The following is a 19,273-nucleotide window of genomic DNA, read 5'->3' as shown; positions in this document are numbered from 1 at the left end:
TAGGCTAAGACCACTCTCACAATTTTCAGGAGATGAAATCTCCCTCAGACAACTACCCTGTGCATCACGGTGGATTCACTACTTCCTGTGCTTTACCTCTGTAAAGTCTACATGTCTAAATTTGTTACAGGCAATGTCTCAAAGCGTGGACGTGTTACTGGAAGAGTCTCCCATCCAAGAGTTCTACCGGGACCAGCGTATCCTGATCACAGGAGGTACAGGGTTCCTGGGGAAGGTCCTGGTGGAGAAGCTGCTGAGGTCCTGTCCCCAAGTAGGACAGATCCTGCTGCTCATCAGGAGCAAGAAGGATGCAGACTGCCAGGAAAGACTTGACGCCATGATGGAGGATGCGGTGAGTTGAGCTATTTTCCTAGACACTTTCAAAGGTGCCCAAAACTTGTATAATATACCAAATTTTTTTATTTGCTGATTTATTATTTAGTTTTTGTTTACAGAATTACCAGTTTATACAGAGTGGTACAAAATTATGTGCAATTGAGTTGGTAATATCATTGAATATTGATAGTAAATGTCCCACTCCCATATAAAAGGTCTAGGAAAGTTAAATTGTGCCTTCGCTGATAAATTCGCTGATCTCAATTAATGATCAAATATCATTGTACCAAAAACTTAAAAAATTAAATTTTGAAAGCAGTACACTTTGTGAGTGGACCATTTTATTGTTCTATTAGAATAAACATAGGATAAAATTGGAGCTGGTAGAGAGGGTATGGTGTACTTCAGTATACTAAAGTCAATGGATACATTACATCATTTTTAGAAACAACAGTGCCTGTAAAAGTTAACTAGGTTTGCATTACCATCAGCTGTTTTGTTGTTATTTGACACTCTATCAAATTTCTATTATTTTGCAAAAAACCTCATTTTCTATTAACAATTATATTTTATTACTATTTTAAACCCTTTCATATAGTAGAGTAAATCTTTTTAGTGAGTACTTTAACATTCTACATTTTAGTTAGTATCTCTAAAATTACCTTCACTTACTATATGCCTACTTTTCTACCCTTATACATAATTAAAACGCTTTTCTTACAAATATTAATGACTCTTGCAAATGTTTACTTTAGAATCTTTATGTTTCTTTATCTAAAATATTACCTTTCCAGATCCTGAAGGGAGTCTCACCCAAGAACAAGCTGAAGGTAGTTGCTGTGTCCGGGGACTGTACCCTTCCTGGACTAGGGCTCTCAGAAATTGACAGACAAACACTCATATCCAATGTCACTGTAGTCTTCCACGTTGCGGCTACAGTCAGGTAAAAATATAAATCAAAATTATATATATATATATATATATATATATATATATATATATATATATATAAGATAAAGTTTTGCTATTGCTGTTTTTGCATTCAAAGGGTGGATAATTTGTACATTTCATTCTTGTACCTACTGTAACGGCTCCTTGGTTCGCTGGATACAATCATGCACATGCTCAAGACCTAGGTAAAAAAATACGAAAATAATAATATACTACAAAAAATAGAATATTAAAATTCAAATTGCCTCCAATTTCTTAATTAAAGAAAATAAATTTCATCATCAATCTGACTCATACTTTCTCCCATTAGTTTGTCAAAACCCTTATCTTGGGCAAGCAGTGTGCGTTCTGTAACTATATTTTATGAGAAAAATTTACAAGTTGCAATAACTTTCAAATCATAATTTTTTACAGCAATGAGGGTTGTATAGTTTAATTTAAAGTTAAAAAGACTACAACGTACTACATTTTAATAAACATATTTAGATTATTCCGTTATTATATGGGTTTTTATGAAAAAAATCTCCATAAAAAATAAACATTTCTTAAAGATGAAAAAATAACCCCTGGATATACCATAAGTATACCAAATTTCATCAAAATCGGACCACAGGTATTCTGTAGCTCTCTACGCAAATTGAATCAATCATTGTTTTAGAATGAATAAATATTTTACAAGAGGGCTGTGATAAACAAATAAATGCAATCTAATTTTTGCTTTTGGTTGTTTGTAAAATTGTAAAGTCAAATTTTAGATGGACATAATGGAAAATCTATTATTTTTAGTACCGGTAACATCATTTATTAAATTATAATGTTGGCAATTAAACTAAATTGATCAAGTAAAAATTAACTTAATAATATTTTTCTGACAAAATAAATACAGTACATCTCTACTGAAAGTATTATAATTTACTTTAAACCATTAGGTCTTATCAGTTTCATAATTAAGTTGGAATTAATTGACTTTTATGAATAGCCTAATATTGATGAATAGCCATATCAGATAAAGATTATAGTAGTCATTAATACATTTCTAAGCACTGATTTTGACTGAACTGTCTTAAAATAATATTAAGGATGGATATTCATAAAAATTTCAAATGTACGAGATATATGTAAACAAATATTATTATGTTGATTGTAATACCCATGTAAAATGTATGTTATCTCATTTAAAACCATGGAATAAGTCATCACTTTTTATCATGCTGAAACAGTAATGATTCAGCAGTTCAGCTGTTCAATAAATTTATATATAAAAAAAATATAATATCTGTGGACTAATAGCCATAATCACAAACGTAAATTTAAAATATTCTGTGATGTTCAATTCATTGTAGTAGCAATCGTTGCGTTAATTCACCTAGGAGTGTAAGAAGTATTATAGAATTATCCAATTGGTTCAAAAATCGTTCCATAATAACTGATGCATTTATTTTTTCAGATTCGACGAGGAACTCTCTTCAGCTATTTCGATCAACGTTAGAGGAACGAAAGCGATTCTTGATCTAGCTCGCGAAATGCCAAACTTGAAGGTAAACAATTTTTTAATCACCAATTCTTAAAAAAATTGTTAAATAGTTTTGAGTTATAAAATGTATGAGATAATGTAATGGTACTTAAAATAGTTTATTTATGTCACTTTTCTCACTATTACACCTATAATTGGTTTAAAAACCTAAAACCAATGTTTATTCTCTGTTGGCTAAAAAATTCACTTTTTTGCACTGTGAAAGAACTAAACACTGAATAGCAAAGTACGATAAGAGATCATGCAAAACTGGATATTTACTTTGTTATTTACAAGCTTTGAAAGACTATTAGAACCCATATCTTTACTACTTTCATTTCATTTCACTTTCAACTTTCTTCATCCAAGATCAGATCCATGACCTCAACAATTCCTGAAAGTTCTTACTAGACAAAACAAAGAGTTTGTGAGTTTGTTTATGAATGGTACAGTTGAAGGTCAGAGGGTTCAATGAACTGACCTACTTGTTGTAAGAAAGCAAGGCCAGTAGAAAGTCCAGTGGTCAGAGGCTAGGCCAAGGCCATTTCCCTGTGTTCCTTCTTGAGGTATTTCATCTCAAAAGATGCTGGATATTCTTGTATAATTGATGCACTAGGTGATGGAACATTATCTTGTTGAAGGAACATGAGTTTTAACACCTAAGTGTATTGTGCAAATTAAACCAGTTTTGTGATCAGGGTTAACATGGCTTTCCATCTAGTTTAACAAGTTATCACTGCTTTTACGAGATTGCACTATTTTTGTTAAGTTTCTACCACTGTTATTAGTTTTTTATAGCTGGACTCACCATATGTGCTACCGATACCCGTATAGCACAGGCTATAGTTACATTTATTTTAATGATTTTTAATTTGTTTTGTGTCTTGCTTGAAATTTTACCGAAGTTAAAATCTTCACTCATAAAAGGGGTTTTATTTTTCTCAAAGGATTAGAATATTTCTATGTTTATACTGGTAACCTGGTTTGTATTTATTTTCGTAGACTTCTTTTTGGTCTTTTAATTAGAATAACCTGTATATATTTGATACAAAATTAAAGCTCCTACTCCCTTAAAGTGCCTTTTGAGAATTAGAAAAAGATTTAGGCTCAAAATCATAACTTTGTAGGCATTCAAAACTCCATATTTGTTAATGATTGTTGTTAATTGATTGAACTATCAACACATTTGAACTGGTACCAACTAAACAAATATGAATGGTTTTGTTAATATTGGTTGTGTTTGCTACAATTTCACTCTAACATTTTATTAATTTTCTACTGTACGGTATTAGATCTTATATCAAGCAACATTTTAAGTTGTTTATGTACTTTTAGTAAAATTTTCATTGCTTTAACCAGAATTTAAAAATGTCCTGTGATAGATTCATTTTTTTTTATTGATGATATTACTACAACACTCATTTTGCCTCTTTAAATGGAATCAAACCTTTTGAACGTGACAGGAAATTTATAAATTGCCCTAAAGGTTTTTTTTTAGGAGAGAGAAGCTTAATTTCTCGAATACTATTCCCATTAAAGTGGAATCTCATTGTGGGTAGGCTGCAAAGGGAAAATAAAAGTGAAAACTAATCTCTAATGCCGCGTTCACACCAAAGTCTTCCACTAGTTGCTTTTTCTACAAAATACAGAGACTTTTTCTGTCGTCCACTAGTAGGGAGACAAGTTTTCTAATTTTGGTTTCCCGCGGATAGTCGGTAAAGATCAAAGAAAGTTTAAAACAAAAAGTGGAAGACTAGTTGCTACGCGCTTTGCACAAGCAACTTGTGGAAAACTAGTGGAGAACTGTTCCCCCTGGCCCCTCCACGCACCCCGAGTGTGATGTCGGGTGGTAATCAATTCTTTGGCAACAAGTTTACCTCTAGTTGCTCCTAAATTAGTGAGGAGCAACTTTTGGTTTTCCTAAAAAAATCTTCCACTAGTTTCTCAAATTTGTTCAGAGCAACATTTAGTAGGATGTAAACTTTTAGTTGTAAAATTTTGGTTGTAAACTTTTAGTTGTAAAATTTTGGTTGTCAACTTTAGTGTAAACACAGCTTTAGTCCTTAATCAGAATCCTGCATGGAGTTTTCCGATCCATAATTTTTTTACTCTTTCACTAGTGGGGTTTAGCTTGTTGCAATGATATGTGTTCTATGTCTAGAACTGTTACATATTTAAACTACCAAATTACTAACTAGGTATTAGTGATTTGCTCATTTTTTGACACACTCATTAAACCAACATACTCGCTTCTTCCCCGTAATATCGACAATTTTTCCTCAACAATTGCCTTAATTAAACGCAGCCTCTCGCAATAGTGAAGCTCAATGAAGACTCAAATTCTTCTCGGTTCCCTGCAATCAAGAATATTCACCACATATGCCAGAATATATTAAAAGTTATAATTTTCCTTTTCTCTTCCGTGTTATGCATGGTGTCAACTTAATTTATACTGTTATCAACCTAATATTTTTGCTACACATTTCATATTCTAGATGTTAACAAGCTAATTTATACATAGTTTTCAACATAATTATTATTGTTATTTTTGATTGTTGTTCTAAATGTATTATTCTAGCTTGTTATCATTTTAACTGTATAATATTTGGCTAACACAATTTGTAAAAAGTGTCTTCCACCAATAAATAAATGAAACCAATTTAACCATCTCAATTGTTATTTCTATTGAGTACAGTATAATCGTTTGCAAGTAAGACAGGGTTATTATTGTGGTTTTTTACGGTTTAAAGTATTAATTTCCTACCACAGATTGAATGGTATTGAAGTGAAAGGTTGTACTGAGCTGAAACTTGTGTAGTGTGTTGTAGAGTGTCTGTCTAGCCTATAGACATTAACTTCCCACTCTCATGACACAAGAACTTATTGCTGGTTATGAGTCAGAGTTAATTCAGAATGTTAGAAGACCCATTGAAGGAGTAGATACTTATATCTACCTCCCTTAAATTATCCTTACGAGGAGATGACAAAAAAAGTTAAGAATTCATAAATTCTATATTAAGTCTTGTTGTTATATATACAATTTTCTTTTGTTGTTGTTGCCTGAGTTGTTGTAGGTAAGATGTTTGTTTGATATGCATTTCGCCACCTTGTGAGGCATCTTCAGGGGTCTCCTTAGTGTTATCAATGAATACAGAACCTTATAAGAAGCGAAACCACCATATTAAAAGAGGCGACGCTACGAAGATTGCCACCAGCGACAGTTGACGAAGACTTGGCTGGCGACGCTAGCGCTTCCTACATAAGTCTTTGTGAACTACCAATGGGGGCAATCTTCGTAGCGTCACCTCTTTTAATATGGTGGTTTCGCTTCTTTTAAGGTTCTGTAGGGTGTTAGTGATAAAAAGATGAAACAAGAAGACTCCTGAAGATAACCCACATGGTGGCGAAATGCATATCACACAAACATCTTACCTACAAGAACATAGGCAACAACAACAAAGGCAAATCTAATGTAATTCAAGTTTTTTAAACTGGGATGGAAAACAAAAATGTTATTCTATATCCTTAGTAAAAATAAATAAAAGTAAATTTGTATATTTACTTTAGACTCTTATAAATGTAACATCTACATTTGTGGGAAAATATTAGACACAAAATTTAAGTATAAACATTTTATTCTGAAAAGGAATTTAGAGTTCAGCTAGATTGCCTGAGAAAATTAGATTCCAGATGCTATAGATACACAATAAAAGAACACAAATCATAAAATGACGTTTCGTCCTGATGTAGGGATTCTTTAAGAGAGTAGGTTGAAGAAAAAATGTCTTCCTTCATCCTACAGTCCTATATCAACATGGAATATCATTGGTTACATTTTGTGTTCTTTTATTGTGTATCAATAGCCCCTTGACTTTAATTTTCTCAAGCAATCTAGCTGAACTCTATTTTTTTTTCAAAAAAACCTTACCAGCCAATAGGCTTTCCTTACAATAAACACAATATAAACAAATCAAACTTATATATTAATGAATATTACAAAATATACTAATCAACTCCAACAAATTGTGGTCTTTGAATTCTTTTGACGGTACAGTGTTATGTTACAGTCGATGGTGCACGTTTCCACAGCGTACTCACAATGTCATCTACAACAGATCGAGGAGAAGTTCTATCCTTCAGCGTACAACCCTGAGAAGCTGATGAGGCTGGCAGAGTGTGTGGACAAGCCTTACCTGGATCAGCTCACTCCTCTGTGAGTAGTAGAAAGGGGTGGGGGGGGGGGGGTTTGGAAGTAGAGAAGTAAAAGGAAAGAAGGGTAGATGGTGAGTCGGTGTCTCAGTTGGTAGCGTCACGGACTTCAGGCTCAAGGCTCGTTGGGATCCTGGTCACTCCCATTAAAATTTATCAGTACAGTTCACCTTCGCACTGTACCGGCTCACCCCTTGCTTTGCTGGATACGTTCCATGCACAGATCTGTAGTCTATGTGGACGGGCAAATGCAAGGTTAAAAGAGGTCGCCAACCTCTTTTTTTTTTTTTAAAGAAGAAAAAAAGAAGAGGAAGAGGTAGAGACGAGTAAATGAGGTTAAGAAGAAGTAGTGTAGCTAAGGGAGAAGGGGGAGCGAGTTAAGACTAAAATTAAGACTAAATTTCTTCTTTTATATTTATTGTACAGTTTTTGAAGCAACATGATTTGTTTGTTTGCAGACTCCTGAAAGAATCTCCAAACACATACGTCTATACGAAGGCAGTAGCTGAAGAGGTTGTAAGGACTAATAGTAAAGGATTGCCCGTTTCTATCTTCCGTCCAAGTATAGGTAGGAGCTAATACAGTTTATAGATCCTACCTAGGATCGCTTTTAAAGCATTTCTATTTTTTTAATTACAATTTCTATTAATTTTTGTTATATTTTAAAATGTGTTATTTTATGCAATACTTCTTGAAAATTTCTGGTGAATGATAACACTCTAATTTCAAATATGAAAATGTCAATCTGTAAAGCATGTCTGAAAGACTTTGAAGATTAATGTGTATAATTAATTTTAAAAATCTGCAACCACAGTTAAAAAGTAATTTCACTTGCGATGCTGATGAGTTGTAGGTTTTACTCCGTGATGGATGAATATTAAAATATTTTTTATCTGTAAATAATTGAGAATAGAAACAAAAGTTAAGGCATTTTAAATGAATGATTCTCCATCAACTCATACATTAACCTTGTTCTTGATGTCTATAAATGAAGGAATTGTAAATGTAACTTCCTGTGATGTATATGACCTTTCTTGTTCATCCTCTGTTATCACTATCATTGACTTCCCCCATGGATACCTGTCACAGCAAAAGTATTAGCTTATGGTTTGTTCCACAAGTAGTGAAATTTAGAAAAATATTTTCTAAAGAGGGAGAGATAAGTTTGACAGCATTCCATCTCATTTCGAGTCTTCAATTCAGCAAACATTTTTAGAAGGTATTCTTGATTTTTTAGAGGGGAAGAGCATTTTTAACTGTAAAGTCGGTGAATCTTTTCAATAGAAAAATATTTCAATTTTGTGTGTATATAAATGTGTTTCCCAATGAGTAGACACACCCACTGTACAGGTAAGCATGATCTTATCAAAAACAAACAAACCTAACTTTTCAAATTATTTCACAAACAGCTGTTACTTCATCGATAAATTCTTGCAATTTTGTACTAAAATTGAAAATTTTATTGACAGTTGTCGCCACCAAGAACGAGCCGTTCCCAGGCTGGATTGACAACCTGTACGGACCTACAGGGGTGGTAGTGGCGACGGTAACAGGAATCATGCGTACTCTCCACGCAGATCCTGACAAAGTAGCGGACATGGTGCCCGCAGACATGGTCGTCAATGGACTGATAGCTACTGCGTGGAAAACACATCTCAGGTACGATGAGTAACACCTTGACTGTGAACAGAACTAGACTTACCATCCCCGTTGTTAAAGTTGAGACCAGTTTGAGATGAAAACTGAAGGTTGAACTGAGGCACTAATATGGAGCTGATGCAAACTACTGAAACTTGATAGATACGGCAACTTTTATACCTAGACGTTGAAAATGGCTTTAGAAAGTCACCAAACGCTTTTAAAAACACCAAAATTTCCCAAGGGAGGACTGAACCCCACTTACCTTGTGGGATGTGGAACATTCCCTGTTAGCCCTCTCCCTTGACAAAGGTCCTAGAACTGCTACTACTGATAACTTTCAGATACGCCAACTTTCGAACCAAGTTAAGCTGAAAGGGAACCTTATCGCACGACATAAGCTATTTTAGGTCACATTAACTATTAGTAACAAAAACTAAGAAAGAAAATAGAATTTTAGAGTGCTAAACTTTAATATTTTAATATAAAATTAATTTTGTTTACGTCTGGTCAATAGTGAAGGGATGTGTACTTCACGCAAAATTTAATGGTAACATTCAACTAAACCAGGAGCCATGTGCGACTAGTTATGCCTTTATCATAAACATAATATTCACTGAACCAGACAATGTTACTGTGTATAAATGTAGGATTAGTTCTTACTATCTAACCTGGAAGTTAAAATATTTTACGGTTTCTATAATTTTGAATCTTTATGTTCAAGTGTTAACCTATTAGTGCAGTGTGATAAGAGTCATAATGAACAGTTATTACAAAACCTGTCTTTCCTGAAGATAAGAACCCTTTACCAGAATAACTTTTACCAGAACATTAACCTTTACCAGAACACGTGCAAAAAATTAGCCTATGCATTTAGTATTTTGTAGTTCTTGAATAAATCTTTGATTTAATTTATATTATTAATATCATTTGATTTAGTTTGTGTTCAAATTGCTGTTTACAAAACCTTGTACATTGATTTGATACTTTTTAGTCTGTATTAACACAGAAGCACAGTGTTTTAAAATTAACAATTATGTCAAGAAAGATCTTCATGCATACTTTGTTTTGATCCACTTTACATTCGTAGTAAGATGAGGCGAATTTTAATGGTTTAGCTGATGAATTAACTGATTGTTGTTATTTTCTAGAAGCAACACGATAGAGTCTGCAGAAGAAGCCCCGCAGATTTTCAACTTCGTTTCTTCACCAGAAAACCCTATTAAGTGGTCAGATGTCTTCACCTTGGGAATGAGGTATTTGTTGTGAAATAATTTATTTGAAACGTCACTATATAAATATATATATATATATTCAAATTATTTATATATTTGATACAAATGTTTTAAATTTCTAACCACTAAAAAACTGGTTCTATTAAATAATTGTTAGCATATGACATTATACATTAATTTTTTAAATCTTCCCTTAGCAAACCAATATTTCAAGCTCGTGAAGAATTACTAAGGTAAAATATAAAATTGCTTAAATTAACTTTGAGAGAATTACAAGATTATAAATTTTCTAAAACAGGTGTACCACTTGTGAGTTTGTTTGCGAAGACAATGAAAACTGATACTGCTTTATCTAGGATAATTTAGAATGATTGTTATATAACCATCGTTTTTAAATACATAAAATAATATCATGGCCATGCTCATATATTGTGCATATTGTTTTAATATCTTTTTCAGGTGAATGCATTATAACTACAAATGTATATATGTGATGTGGAAAGCGAATAGGGACCTCTTGTCGAGAATTTTGGATTTGGAATTATACATATATATTTGAATTCCATTAAATTCAGGATCACTTGGTGCAAGTCCCATGCATCTATGATTTTTTTGTTAAAGTTATAGGACTTTAACATTTTGTTATGGAAAAGGGTTATTTTGATAAAAACTGTTTTGAAAGTTTCAAATACGCATAAAAACAGTTTTTTTCATATTTTAGAAACAATTTTGGTATCAAACGAAAGCTTATAATGTCATCTTTGGAGGCAATACAAATTATTGTCTTAACTCACGGTAGTTTTTATTTAATTATTTGTTTTATCGAAGCATGTTGTTAAAATCACATTTCAGAAAAGGTACCTCTTGTCGGCCCTATGTTATTTCTCCATAAGATAAGAAAAGGTACCCCTTGTCGGGACCACAAAGTTTGTGCGATATTTTGTTCTCCGTAAACTGAACTTTGTTGTAGTTCTCTAAATTTCCACTAGAATGCAGGAGAATTCATTTTTTGGACTAAAGTCTGTTTATAAAGTGAATATTAGAAATGGGACCTCTTGTCGTCATGGCGAAATAACATTGAGGGACAAGAGGTACCTCTTTTCTCAGGCCGTGCAGAGGCTAACAAAATGATCGTCCTTTTATATCTTCAATTCAATATTTTATCTGATACTGTCCTGTTCTATATTAAATGAGGTATAACAATCGATAAAAAACCGAATTCCGATATTTTCTACCTTAATTACTTATATCGGCCGTACTGAAAATTTGCATCGCCAACAAGTCGCTTTCCACTTCTCATATGTAAAACTGTATATATGTACAAATGTGAATTGTATATATTCATCATTGAATGAATTGATTATCAGCATTATACATGATACATGATTCATGGTATGGGTTTGAGTGATTAGTCTGTGACACTTCTGTCCTGACGACAAGGGTTTGAATCACACCATTGACCAATATTTAGCTATGTCATATTACCTTCACCGAATGGTTCAGATCCAACACTAGGCTGTCGGTCCACTTAACTAGAAAACCTCAAAATATGGATATTTCTGACATGGAAAACTTTCTACTTATTGGTGAACTCCTTCTTCTCTTTTAGATAAATCTCCAAAAGCCATTAGTAACAATCAATGTTATAGTTTTAAATGGAGATTAATTTCAACTAGACTTCTTTATTTTTTGAAATAAATCATAAGGTTGACAGTTAGTCTATTTGGTAGGAAAGTAATTCGCAATTTTGTCTAATGGTCAAATTATATGCGGACGGATGGGCACGTTTCCTTTCTGCTAATTGAAAAATTATTTTCTGTCTCTGCAACGATTCATGTGATTCATCAGTGAAACACCGCAAGTGTACTCTCTTGAAGCAATGGAAGATTCAGTGGAGCTGATAAGGTTCAACAAGTAAAAAAAAAATCACTAATCTGTTCCATCTATGTTTCTCAATAGAGCACCTTGTGTCAAGAAGTTCCCTATGTTACAGTCTTTATACCTCGTTTAGTGAAAGACACCTCTTATTAGTTCGCTCAAAACATTCACAATTTCCTAAACATAGCTGATGAATTCCTTAACTGAATTTCCAAATACCATAATGAATTCCTAAAACGCCACCAATCTCCAAAAAAGCTAGTAAGTAATGGTAATGTAATTTAAATGCAAATGATAAATTAAATAAACAGAGGCATATTAGGGAAATTCAACTCAATTCGATGTTCTTCAAGGAGTGTTCAAAATGAGTAAAAGTATCAATTGTCCAATGAAGAGAGAGAGTTTTAGGAGTTTCTTCAGAAAAAGAGGATCTACATTATCATAGTGTATTTTTCTAAAGCTGGGCAAATATTTTCAGATTCCTATTGGAAGATCCTAAAAGTATTCTGTTGTGCAGGTAAGTCAAATGGTGGTAGAACATTGTTGAAAGAAGAGTTCCATATACCATTGCACAATTTCATATCATTGGGAACATTGGTCAATTCAGTTTCATCATGAAGGAATGAAGCCATTTCCTGGATCTTCATCTATCTCACAATCATAGCTGTGGGCTGAGAAGCTAGATTGGTCAAAGTCAAACACATTTTCCAAACAATGTCTATTATACCTTTATCCACACAAATCCTTTCTTTCTGGTGATTGTTCTTTAATATTTCAGCTATAGAAGCAGAGCTAACCAGTTTGCTTATGCCTTCAAGTTGATCGTCTGACTTTTAATATCTCACATCTGATTCCATAGTAAAACTTGGTAAAACCAGGAGGTGGAAGGATGTCCTTTGCAGCTTCTAGTGTCTTGGATTCATAATCAGAATGATATTCTCATGGGTATCATGGTGCAATTCGATTTCCCTGAAAATTATCTTGTTTTGTATGATTCATTGGCATGTGAGCATTATATTGTCTTAAGGCCAAGGGTAGACACTATGGGTTGGTTTTGTTTGCAGGAACGAGAAATTTATGCACTGAGCAAAAGGAGTTCTACTTTATTTCAAGACTACATATTTTATAGTACACTATATTAAGTTGAACAGAGCAACTAGGTAGAAATTGTTTTGATTCAAAGTACATTTTTGTACTGTGAGATATATTTTTATCGATAAACATAAATTCAGAAATGATCACTTTATTTTGAAATCATGAGTTTCTTTGGTTTATTTTGAATTCGATAAAATAAGCAGAACATTTCCTTGGTCTATGTTTGCGGGTAATAGCACAGAATAAAGACCTAACCCAGAACTTGTGCTAAGCCAGAAAAAGTGTTGCGTTTGAATCTGCTAGTGGTGTAGATTTTGCTACACCAGAATCTAGTATCAGGCCGCTTTAGTAAATGGGCGTGGTGGGTCCAAAATCCAGGGGCGCAAGAGGTTTTAGGTTTGTTGGGAGAGCAAGGAAGAGAAAAATTCCCTCGTGTGGAAGGGGGAGGGGGTGCAATCATCTCTAGGGCCCATAGCACGTCACATGCAAACCACAGGCCTGTCTAGAAGCGCTGCTATCACTGGCTGGCCGGCTAGACTAGGTGTAGGGGTAGTAGGACAGAAAATTGACATCACTATGCACCGTATCAGCTGATCATATATACAAATGACACGTATACTTTAAAAAATCACAGCTCTCCTACGTTTTTTTATTTATTCTTTCAATGGTAACACCATTTTTACATTCAAAATATACATTAAATAGGATTAAATCACCTGGCTCATTGAGAGTTCTGTGTTATTTCTTCATTCTGTGGTATTAGTCTGCTCATTCAACCCTCATACTAACCTCAGTTTTACAATGTTTACAGGTATCGTCTCCCCACAGTCCACGCAGTTTGGCATCCTAACCTCACCTTGAATCGTAACTACTTCATGCACAGAGTTCAACACTTTCTCTACCATGTTGTCCCGGCAGTGTTGGTCGATACGGCAGCTTCATTGGTTGGAAAACGTACCAAGTGAGTTGTATCGTATGGACTTTAGATCATTTTTTGGGGTCAGCGATGAACATAAAACCAAGGAAACAACTCTAGTGTAATCGTAAAATGCAGGGTTTTTGTCCTTCTACATAAAAATTAAAACTGCAAATAAAATAATGGGAACAGCTGGTTGACAAATCACATTGTCATCAGGCAACATGGGCGTCTTTTAAAAAGAAATGGACTAATGTGAAAACCCTACGTTTTTCACGGACAAGAGAATTGACCGTAATTTCACTTTGTGGGAAATGGAGATGGGGATAAAGTAGGGTGTAATAAAAAAAATTAAGTAGCAACTGTGATAAGATAACCATGGAGTGGGAAGCGGTTGTTGGGGTTCAACCACCTCGCTGGAGGCTAGAAGCCAGTATTACCAACTGAAAATTCTAGCTCCGTTAGCAGGGTGTTTATTCAGTCCAAGGTGCAAAGATCTGTGTAGTGGATGTTTTGTAGACGTATACTTTTGTAGTCGTCATGGCAACCGTGACCTTGTCCACGCTCTTGCACATTCCTCTATCACTGAAGTCTGATGTGATGGAAGTGGGAGCTCACTTTCGCTCTGAGTCAGTTGACAGTTACAATAACTTTAAGGAATCTTAAATTATATAGTGGTTTAAGTTAAGTTGTTCTCTATTTATTATTAAACTTTTGACGAACTCCACTGCGAGGAATATGAAGACTACTTGACATTCTTCTGACCTGATGATGTGCTCCATTCGAAGCATGAAACAGCTGTAGTCTTACTAACTACAACGGATCATTTTGACAGTAACAAGGTTACTTAAACCACTATATAGTTAATTCAGACGATCCAGAGGCCATTCCACCATGAAATCTTAAATTATTTGTTTCACCTGAATAATAACATCCTGTAGGATTTGTAGTATTGTAAGTCTTTAACAGTTCTAGCTTCACCTCTGAAACACTAATCACCTTTTTTTATTTGGTGTGACCTTAAAGACATTTTAGCATCCCTCAGTCAAGCAACCAAGACTCAATATGAAACAAACATATTGGCATTCCTTACATTGTTGCATTGTCAGCTGTTTTTAACAAAACTGTTCGTCTTTCAGCTTATTGAAGATAACACGGAAAGTGGACCGCTTTGGTGAACTTATCTCATACTTCGCCATGCGACAGTGGACCTTCTCCAACAGCAATGTCCAGGTAAATAAATTAAATTTGCTTGATCAATACCAAAGTTGTATCTTAATGTAAAATTTCATACTATAGTTCGGCCGCTTAGAAAGCGACCTCCTCTAGCATTGGCTAGCATTAGCGCGCAGGTCGCTTTCTAAGCGGCCGAAGTATAATATTATTTGGTTTATACTAAAGATGCGGTGAAAATATAATAGTTGGATAATCATATTTAATAAATTCTCTCTGCAGGCAGGCCTCAATTTGTATATGGGGTTACTGGGCTATTAGCACAGAGCGCTAAAGGATTGAGGGCTCCAAATTTCAAATTTTTTAATTTTTTACAATATTTTTAATTTGTACTGCTGTAATGATTTGACAACAAAGAAAAATAAAACATACGAAACACACAAATTCCAATCAGTATTTTAACCTCTAAATAGCGTAAAAACTTGTTTTCAACTACTTTAATTCAAAAAACTTTTCCGGGCCCGCCTTTCAGATGTGGGGGGGATGAACTAATCAAAACAATATACATAACTGGTACCAAGGTTAAACTAAAAAATAAGACATATTTTCCTCTACAAAATGGGTCAAAATAAAATGTGTTGTTTCTCCGTTAACAAGATATAAGAAATGTATTCTAATAACTTATCCATTCATGCAATTGTGCTGTAAGGTCTATCTTTTTGTTTTTGACTGTGTTTCTATGTACTAGAAATAGAAACACACAAACAAATTCACAAAATGATGACTGATGGCAAATTAAACAGTCTTTCAAACAGAACAGCTCCTATATTGTTTTTTTTTACTCTTTTTCCTTTTGTTAATGAATTAGGCTACTTTACGGTAGGCTCTTTTAAATATATTACATATGTATATGTATATTTAAATATATGTATATGATTATACACCGATTATGTACACAGATTTATTTTGGACACATTGAGCAGTATAAAATTTTAAAATCTTTGTAAATTTTAAAAACTTAGTCTTTTTTAAACCCCCTTCTGCGTCTCCCAGACCCTCTGTGGGATCCCATGATGGTTTAAGTTAAAATTTATTTATTGCAGGATATGTGGGGTGCTCTCTCAGCCAAGGACCAAGAGACTTTTCCGTTCTCTTTCCAAGGTCACGACTGGACCGAATACTTCAAGATATACATGAGAGGCACAAGGCTGTACCTTCTGAAGGATGACTTATCTACGATGTCCAGAGCGGAAACAAGGACTAACAGGTAGGACTATGCATTGTGATCCTTCCTTATCTAATATCCTTATATTCTGAAAAATCCAGAAAGTCCTCAATAGCATTACTAGTAGGAATGTAAAGTTATGAACATGCAGACAATTTATGTAAAATACACCATTTTGTGCATAAAGCGTTACTAGTTCTTCTAAATTAATCTTATCCTGTCAGGTCATAAGGACCCGCAGATTTTTTGTGTCATGGAGGGGGGGGGGGGCTTGTAGTAACAAATTTCAGGTGATTCAACCATCGTTTACATATTTTATATCTGTACTTGTTGCAAATAAAAATGCTCAATTGTCGACAGATTTGTCGGAAATTTTGTATCAAATCATGACAAGCATTTCAGTACATTCAGAGAAATCATAATTTTGCATTGTTTTATTTTAATTTATAGTATAATATTAAAGAAATTTCATTACTATTAAGCTCCCTAGTCCCATTTATTGTGAACTTAAGTCAAGCAGCAGTAATAAAGGGGCTGCGGCACCAGTGAACGAGACCCGGCTTAGGACTCGGGCCCCACCCTTGTTAACCTGTCCATGACTATAGTTTATATTTGCTGCTTATCATGATAATTGTTGTAATTCTAGTTGGATATATTTTTTTGTATCACAGATTCTTCTGGCTACACCAAACTCTAAAGGCTGTACTTCTCTACCTGTTTGCCAAACTGATGTGGAATGCAGCCGGGGCTCGACTCGTCAAATTCATCTACTCCTTGATAGTACGAGCTCCAGGTCTACCAGGCCTCCCCCTCAGATGAAGGGAACTGTGATGTTGACGTGTGCAAACGTGTATATTCACACAAGATCAAAACTGTGTGAAGCCGAACATTTTTATACTTTTGAAAAATATAATTTACTTTTGAAAAACTCACACCATAAAAATATTTAATATTTAAGTTATTCGGAAAGAATATTCTAAAGTATTAGAAGCTCCTACCTCATCACATTAATGTGTAACCCTTATGTGTGTAAATAGAAACACACACAACTGTTTCTGGTTTTTTAATACGTGTTTTCAATTTTTAATTTTTCTTTAATTTCCAGTTAAAAGTAACCAATACTCCCTTCTTAGAAAATAAGACTTTTTAAACTTAATTTTGTATTCATCACGTTATTAATAATGTGATAACTTAATGTATTCAGTTTCATATACTTGACTCTGTGATATAACAGTTTATTCTTATATGCTACACTCTCTTGGTAAAAACATTGTTATCATTATAAGCCATATGTCAAATCAAAGCGTTATTTTATGTTTATGATCTGTTTTATTTTTTTACTTAAAGTAACTCAAATGCTAGTGAATGGCGTAGCTGAAGCAAACAATCCAAAAGATTGCTGAAGTTTCCACTAGAACTTAGTACCTTCCTGATTAAAATTTGTCTAGAAATCTGTATAAGCTATATTGAATCAAATACAAAGCATAACCATTTATACTTGTTTATTCCAGTTTTTGATACGATCAAAATTGCTTTAAAAGCAAATATTTATTTTGTTTAATCATTGTTTTAATATGTATATATAAGTCGCACAATTGTGATGTTTGTAAGTTATTTAACTTTATTAAAGTGTATTATTTATTAAGAAAAGCTGTTTTATTAGTTGATAACCATTTATAAAAGTTTTTATCAGAAAACTCTTTATCAAAGCTTGCTTAATGTTTATTACTTCTAGAGGATTTTTACGACTTTGTCTCTCTTAAGCCGTGTTTACACCAAAGTTGACAACCAAAAGTTGACAGCGGGAGGTCTTACTTCGAGTTTCATGACGTTTTAAGCATATTTTTTAGATTTTCGATTGCTTTTCATGTTTAAAATCCCTCTTAATCTGTGTTTCCACGGGAAAAGAATTCAAAATAATGCATTTCAGCTTGTCATCATGCTTTCCTGAGCCACTCCTGTAGTGAGGATGGGGTTACCACCTGTCGTAAAGTGAGGACTGTTCACACGACCCACGCTTTATAGTCTATCTTTTGGTAGTTTACCACAGAAAATCAATGCTGGCAGAGTGTATTGTTGAGAATTGTACAGTTATAAGTTCAGTTGTTAGTCAAAATTTAGTCGTCAAGTTAAGACAGTCAGATGAACAGTCATTATTAGAAAATGGAGGAAAAGGTGTTTTTTGGTAAGACAGTGAATACTTGAAAGGTATGCAGAGGTGCACCGGTTGATTGCATCGTACGGTGATCGTTCAGCAGCGTACAACTCCAGGAACTTCAGAGTTTCATTGTCTTGCAATTTAATTGCACGTGTTCCCGATGGCTCCTTATAGCACACTTAAACTCTTAACAAACACACCAAATACCACAAGAAACAAACAAAACGCCAGCCTGAAATGCAAAATTTCAAGCTCTGTTGAGTATTGTTCACAACTGAAAATCAAACTATTACGATCCAAAGTGTGGCCAGTTGTGAACTCTCCTTACGCCTGGTGACGTCAGAGGCTAACTCACGACCCGTCGTTCCCACGGAGCATATTCCACGAATGTGTAGTTCACTACTTCGTCCCGTGCCTCGTGGGAACTTGGCTTTAGATTCTCGCCGCTCTGTTGTTTTATCTTACAAGAATAAAAACTTAACCAATGAACAGCAAGTAGATTAATTTACCCTTGTAACCTAACTACTTTGCTCAGCATAAACACAGCTAATGGGATATTCCCTAGTCTTAGAAAACTTTACAGCTATTCTCCAGCCTAACCTCTCTAGACTACAATGGTGATATTTCATAGACTTCATAAAACATTTTTGTCTGGTGATATTCAGGAAGAACATAGCTAATCAATTTTGTTTTAACACAACTTTAGAATAGGAAGAAATCTATTAAATTTGCAGAGTGGTAAAAATCAATGCATTTATTTCAAGCATAACAGTATGCAAGCATTTTATTAGTTGAAATTTTGCAGTAGATATGTCTTTTTATAATATCACTTTCAATTTCAACAAAATCACATAACTACACTAATATCAAATTACAACACTGCTTTGGCTAATAATGTTGGTATGCCAACAAAAAGAAAGTTTGACATTTGAAAAATACCAATTAT

The 19,273-nt window shown here is 34.0% G+C and overlaps 1 protein-coding gene across 3 annotated transcripts in view; it reads left to right on the top strand.

Annotated features, from left to right (window-relative positions):
• The window catches only part of LOC128998544 (fatty acyl-CoA reductase wat-like), a 47,440-nt gene extending 29,642 nt beyond the window's left edge, over positions 1 to 17,798 (top strand). For 2 of the 3 annotated variants that reach the window (XM_054424722.1, XM_054424721.1), the window contains exons 2-13: positions 131 to 352; positions 1,131 to 1,279; positions 2,735 to 2,825; positions 6,868 to 7,013; positions 7,468 to 7,577; positions 8,479 to 8,668; positions 9,799 to 9,903; positions 12,239 to 12,277; positions 13,667 to 13,816; positions 14,911 to 15,004; positions 16,048 to 16,211; positions 16,841 to 17,798. In XM_054424722.1, the coding sequence (XP_054280697.1) occupies positions 134 to 352; positions 1,131 to 1,279; positions 2,735 to 2,825; positions 6,868 to 7,013; positions 7,468 to 7,577; positions 8,479 to 8,668; positions 9,799 to 9,903; positions 12,239 to 12,277; positions 13,667 to 13,816; positions 14,911 to 15,004; positions 16,048 to 16,211; positions 16,841 to 16,988 (1,605 nt within the window). In that variant the 5' untranslated portion in view covers positions 131 to 133 and the 3' untranslated portion in view covers positions 16,989 to 17,798. The remainder of the gene's footprint in view (positions 1 to 130; positions 353 to 1,130; positions 1,280 to 2,734; positions 2,826 to 6,867; positions 7,014 to 7,467; positions 7,578 to 8,478; positions 8,669 to 9,798; positions 9,904 to 12,238; positions 12,278 to 13,666; positions 13,817 to 14,910; positions 15,005 to 16,047; positions 16,212 to 16,840) is intronic. The other variant, XM_054424723.1, reaches the window with a different exon arrangement.
• The last annotated feature ends 1,475 nt before the right edge of the window (positions 17,799 to 19,273 follow it).

Source organism: Macrosteles quadrilineatus, unplaced genomic scaffold, assembly GCF_028750875.1.
Source record: "Macrosteles quadrilineatus isolate MER2022 unplaced genomic scaffold, UCM_ALF_1.0 Scaffold_7__1_contigs__length_78375512, whole genome shotgun sequence".
NCBI lineage: Eukaryota > Metazoa > Arthropoda > Insecta > Hemiptera > Cicadellidae > Macrosteles > Macrosteles quadrilineatus.
This window is presented reverse-complemented; position numbering and strand designations above follow the sequence as displayed.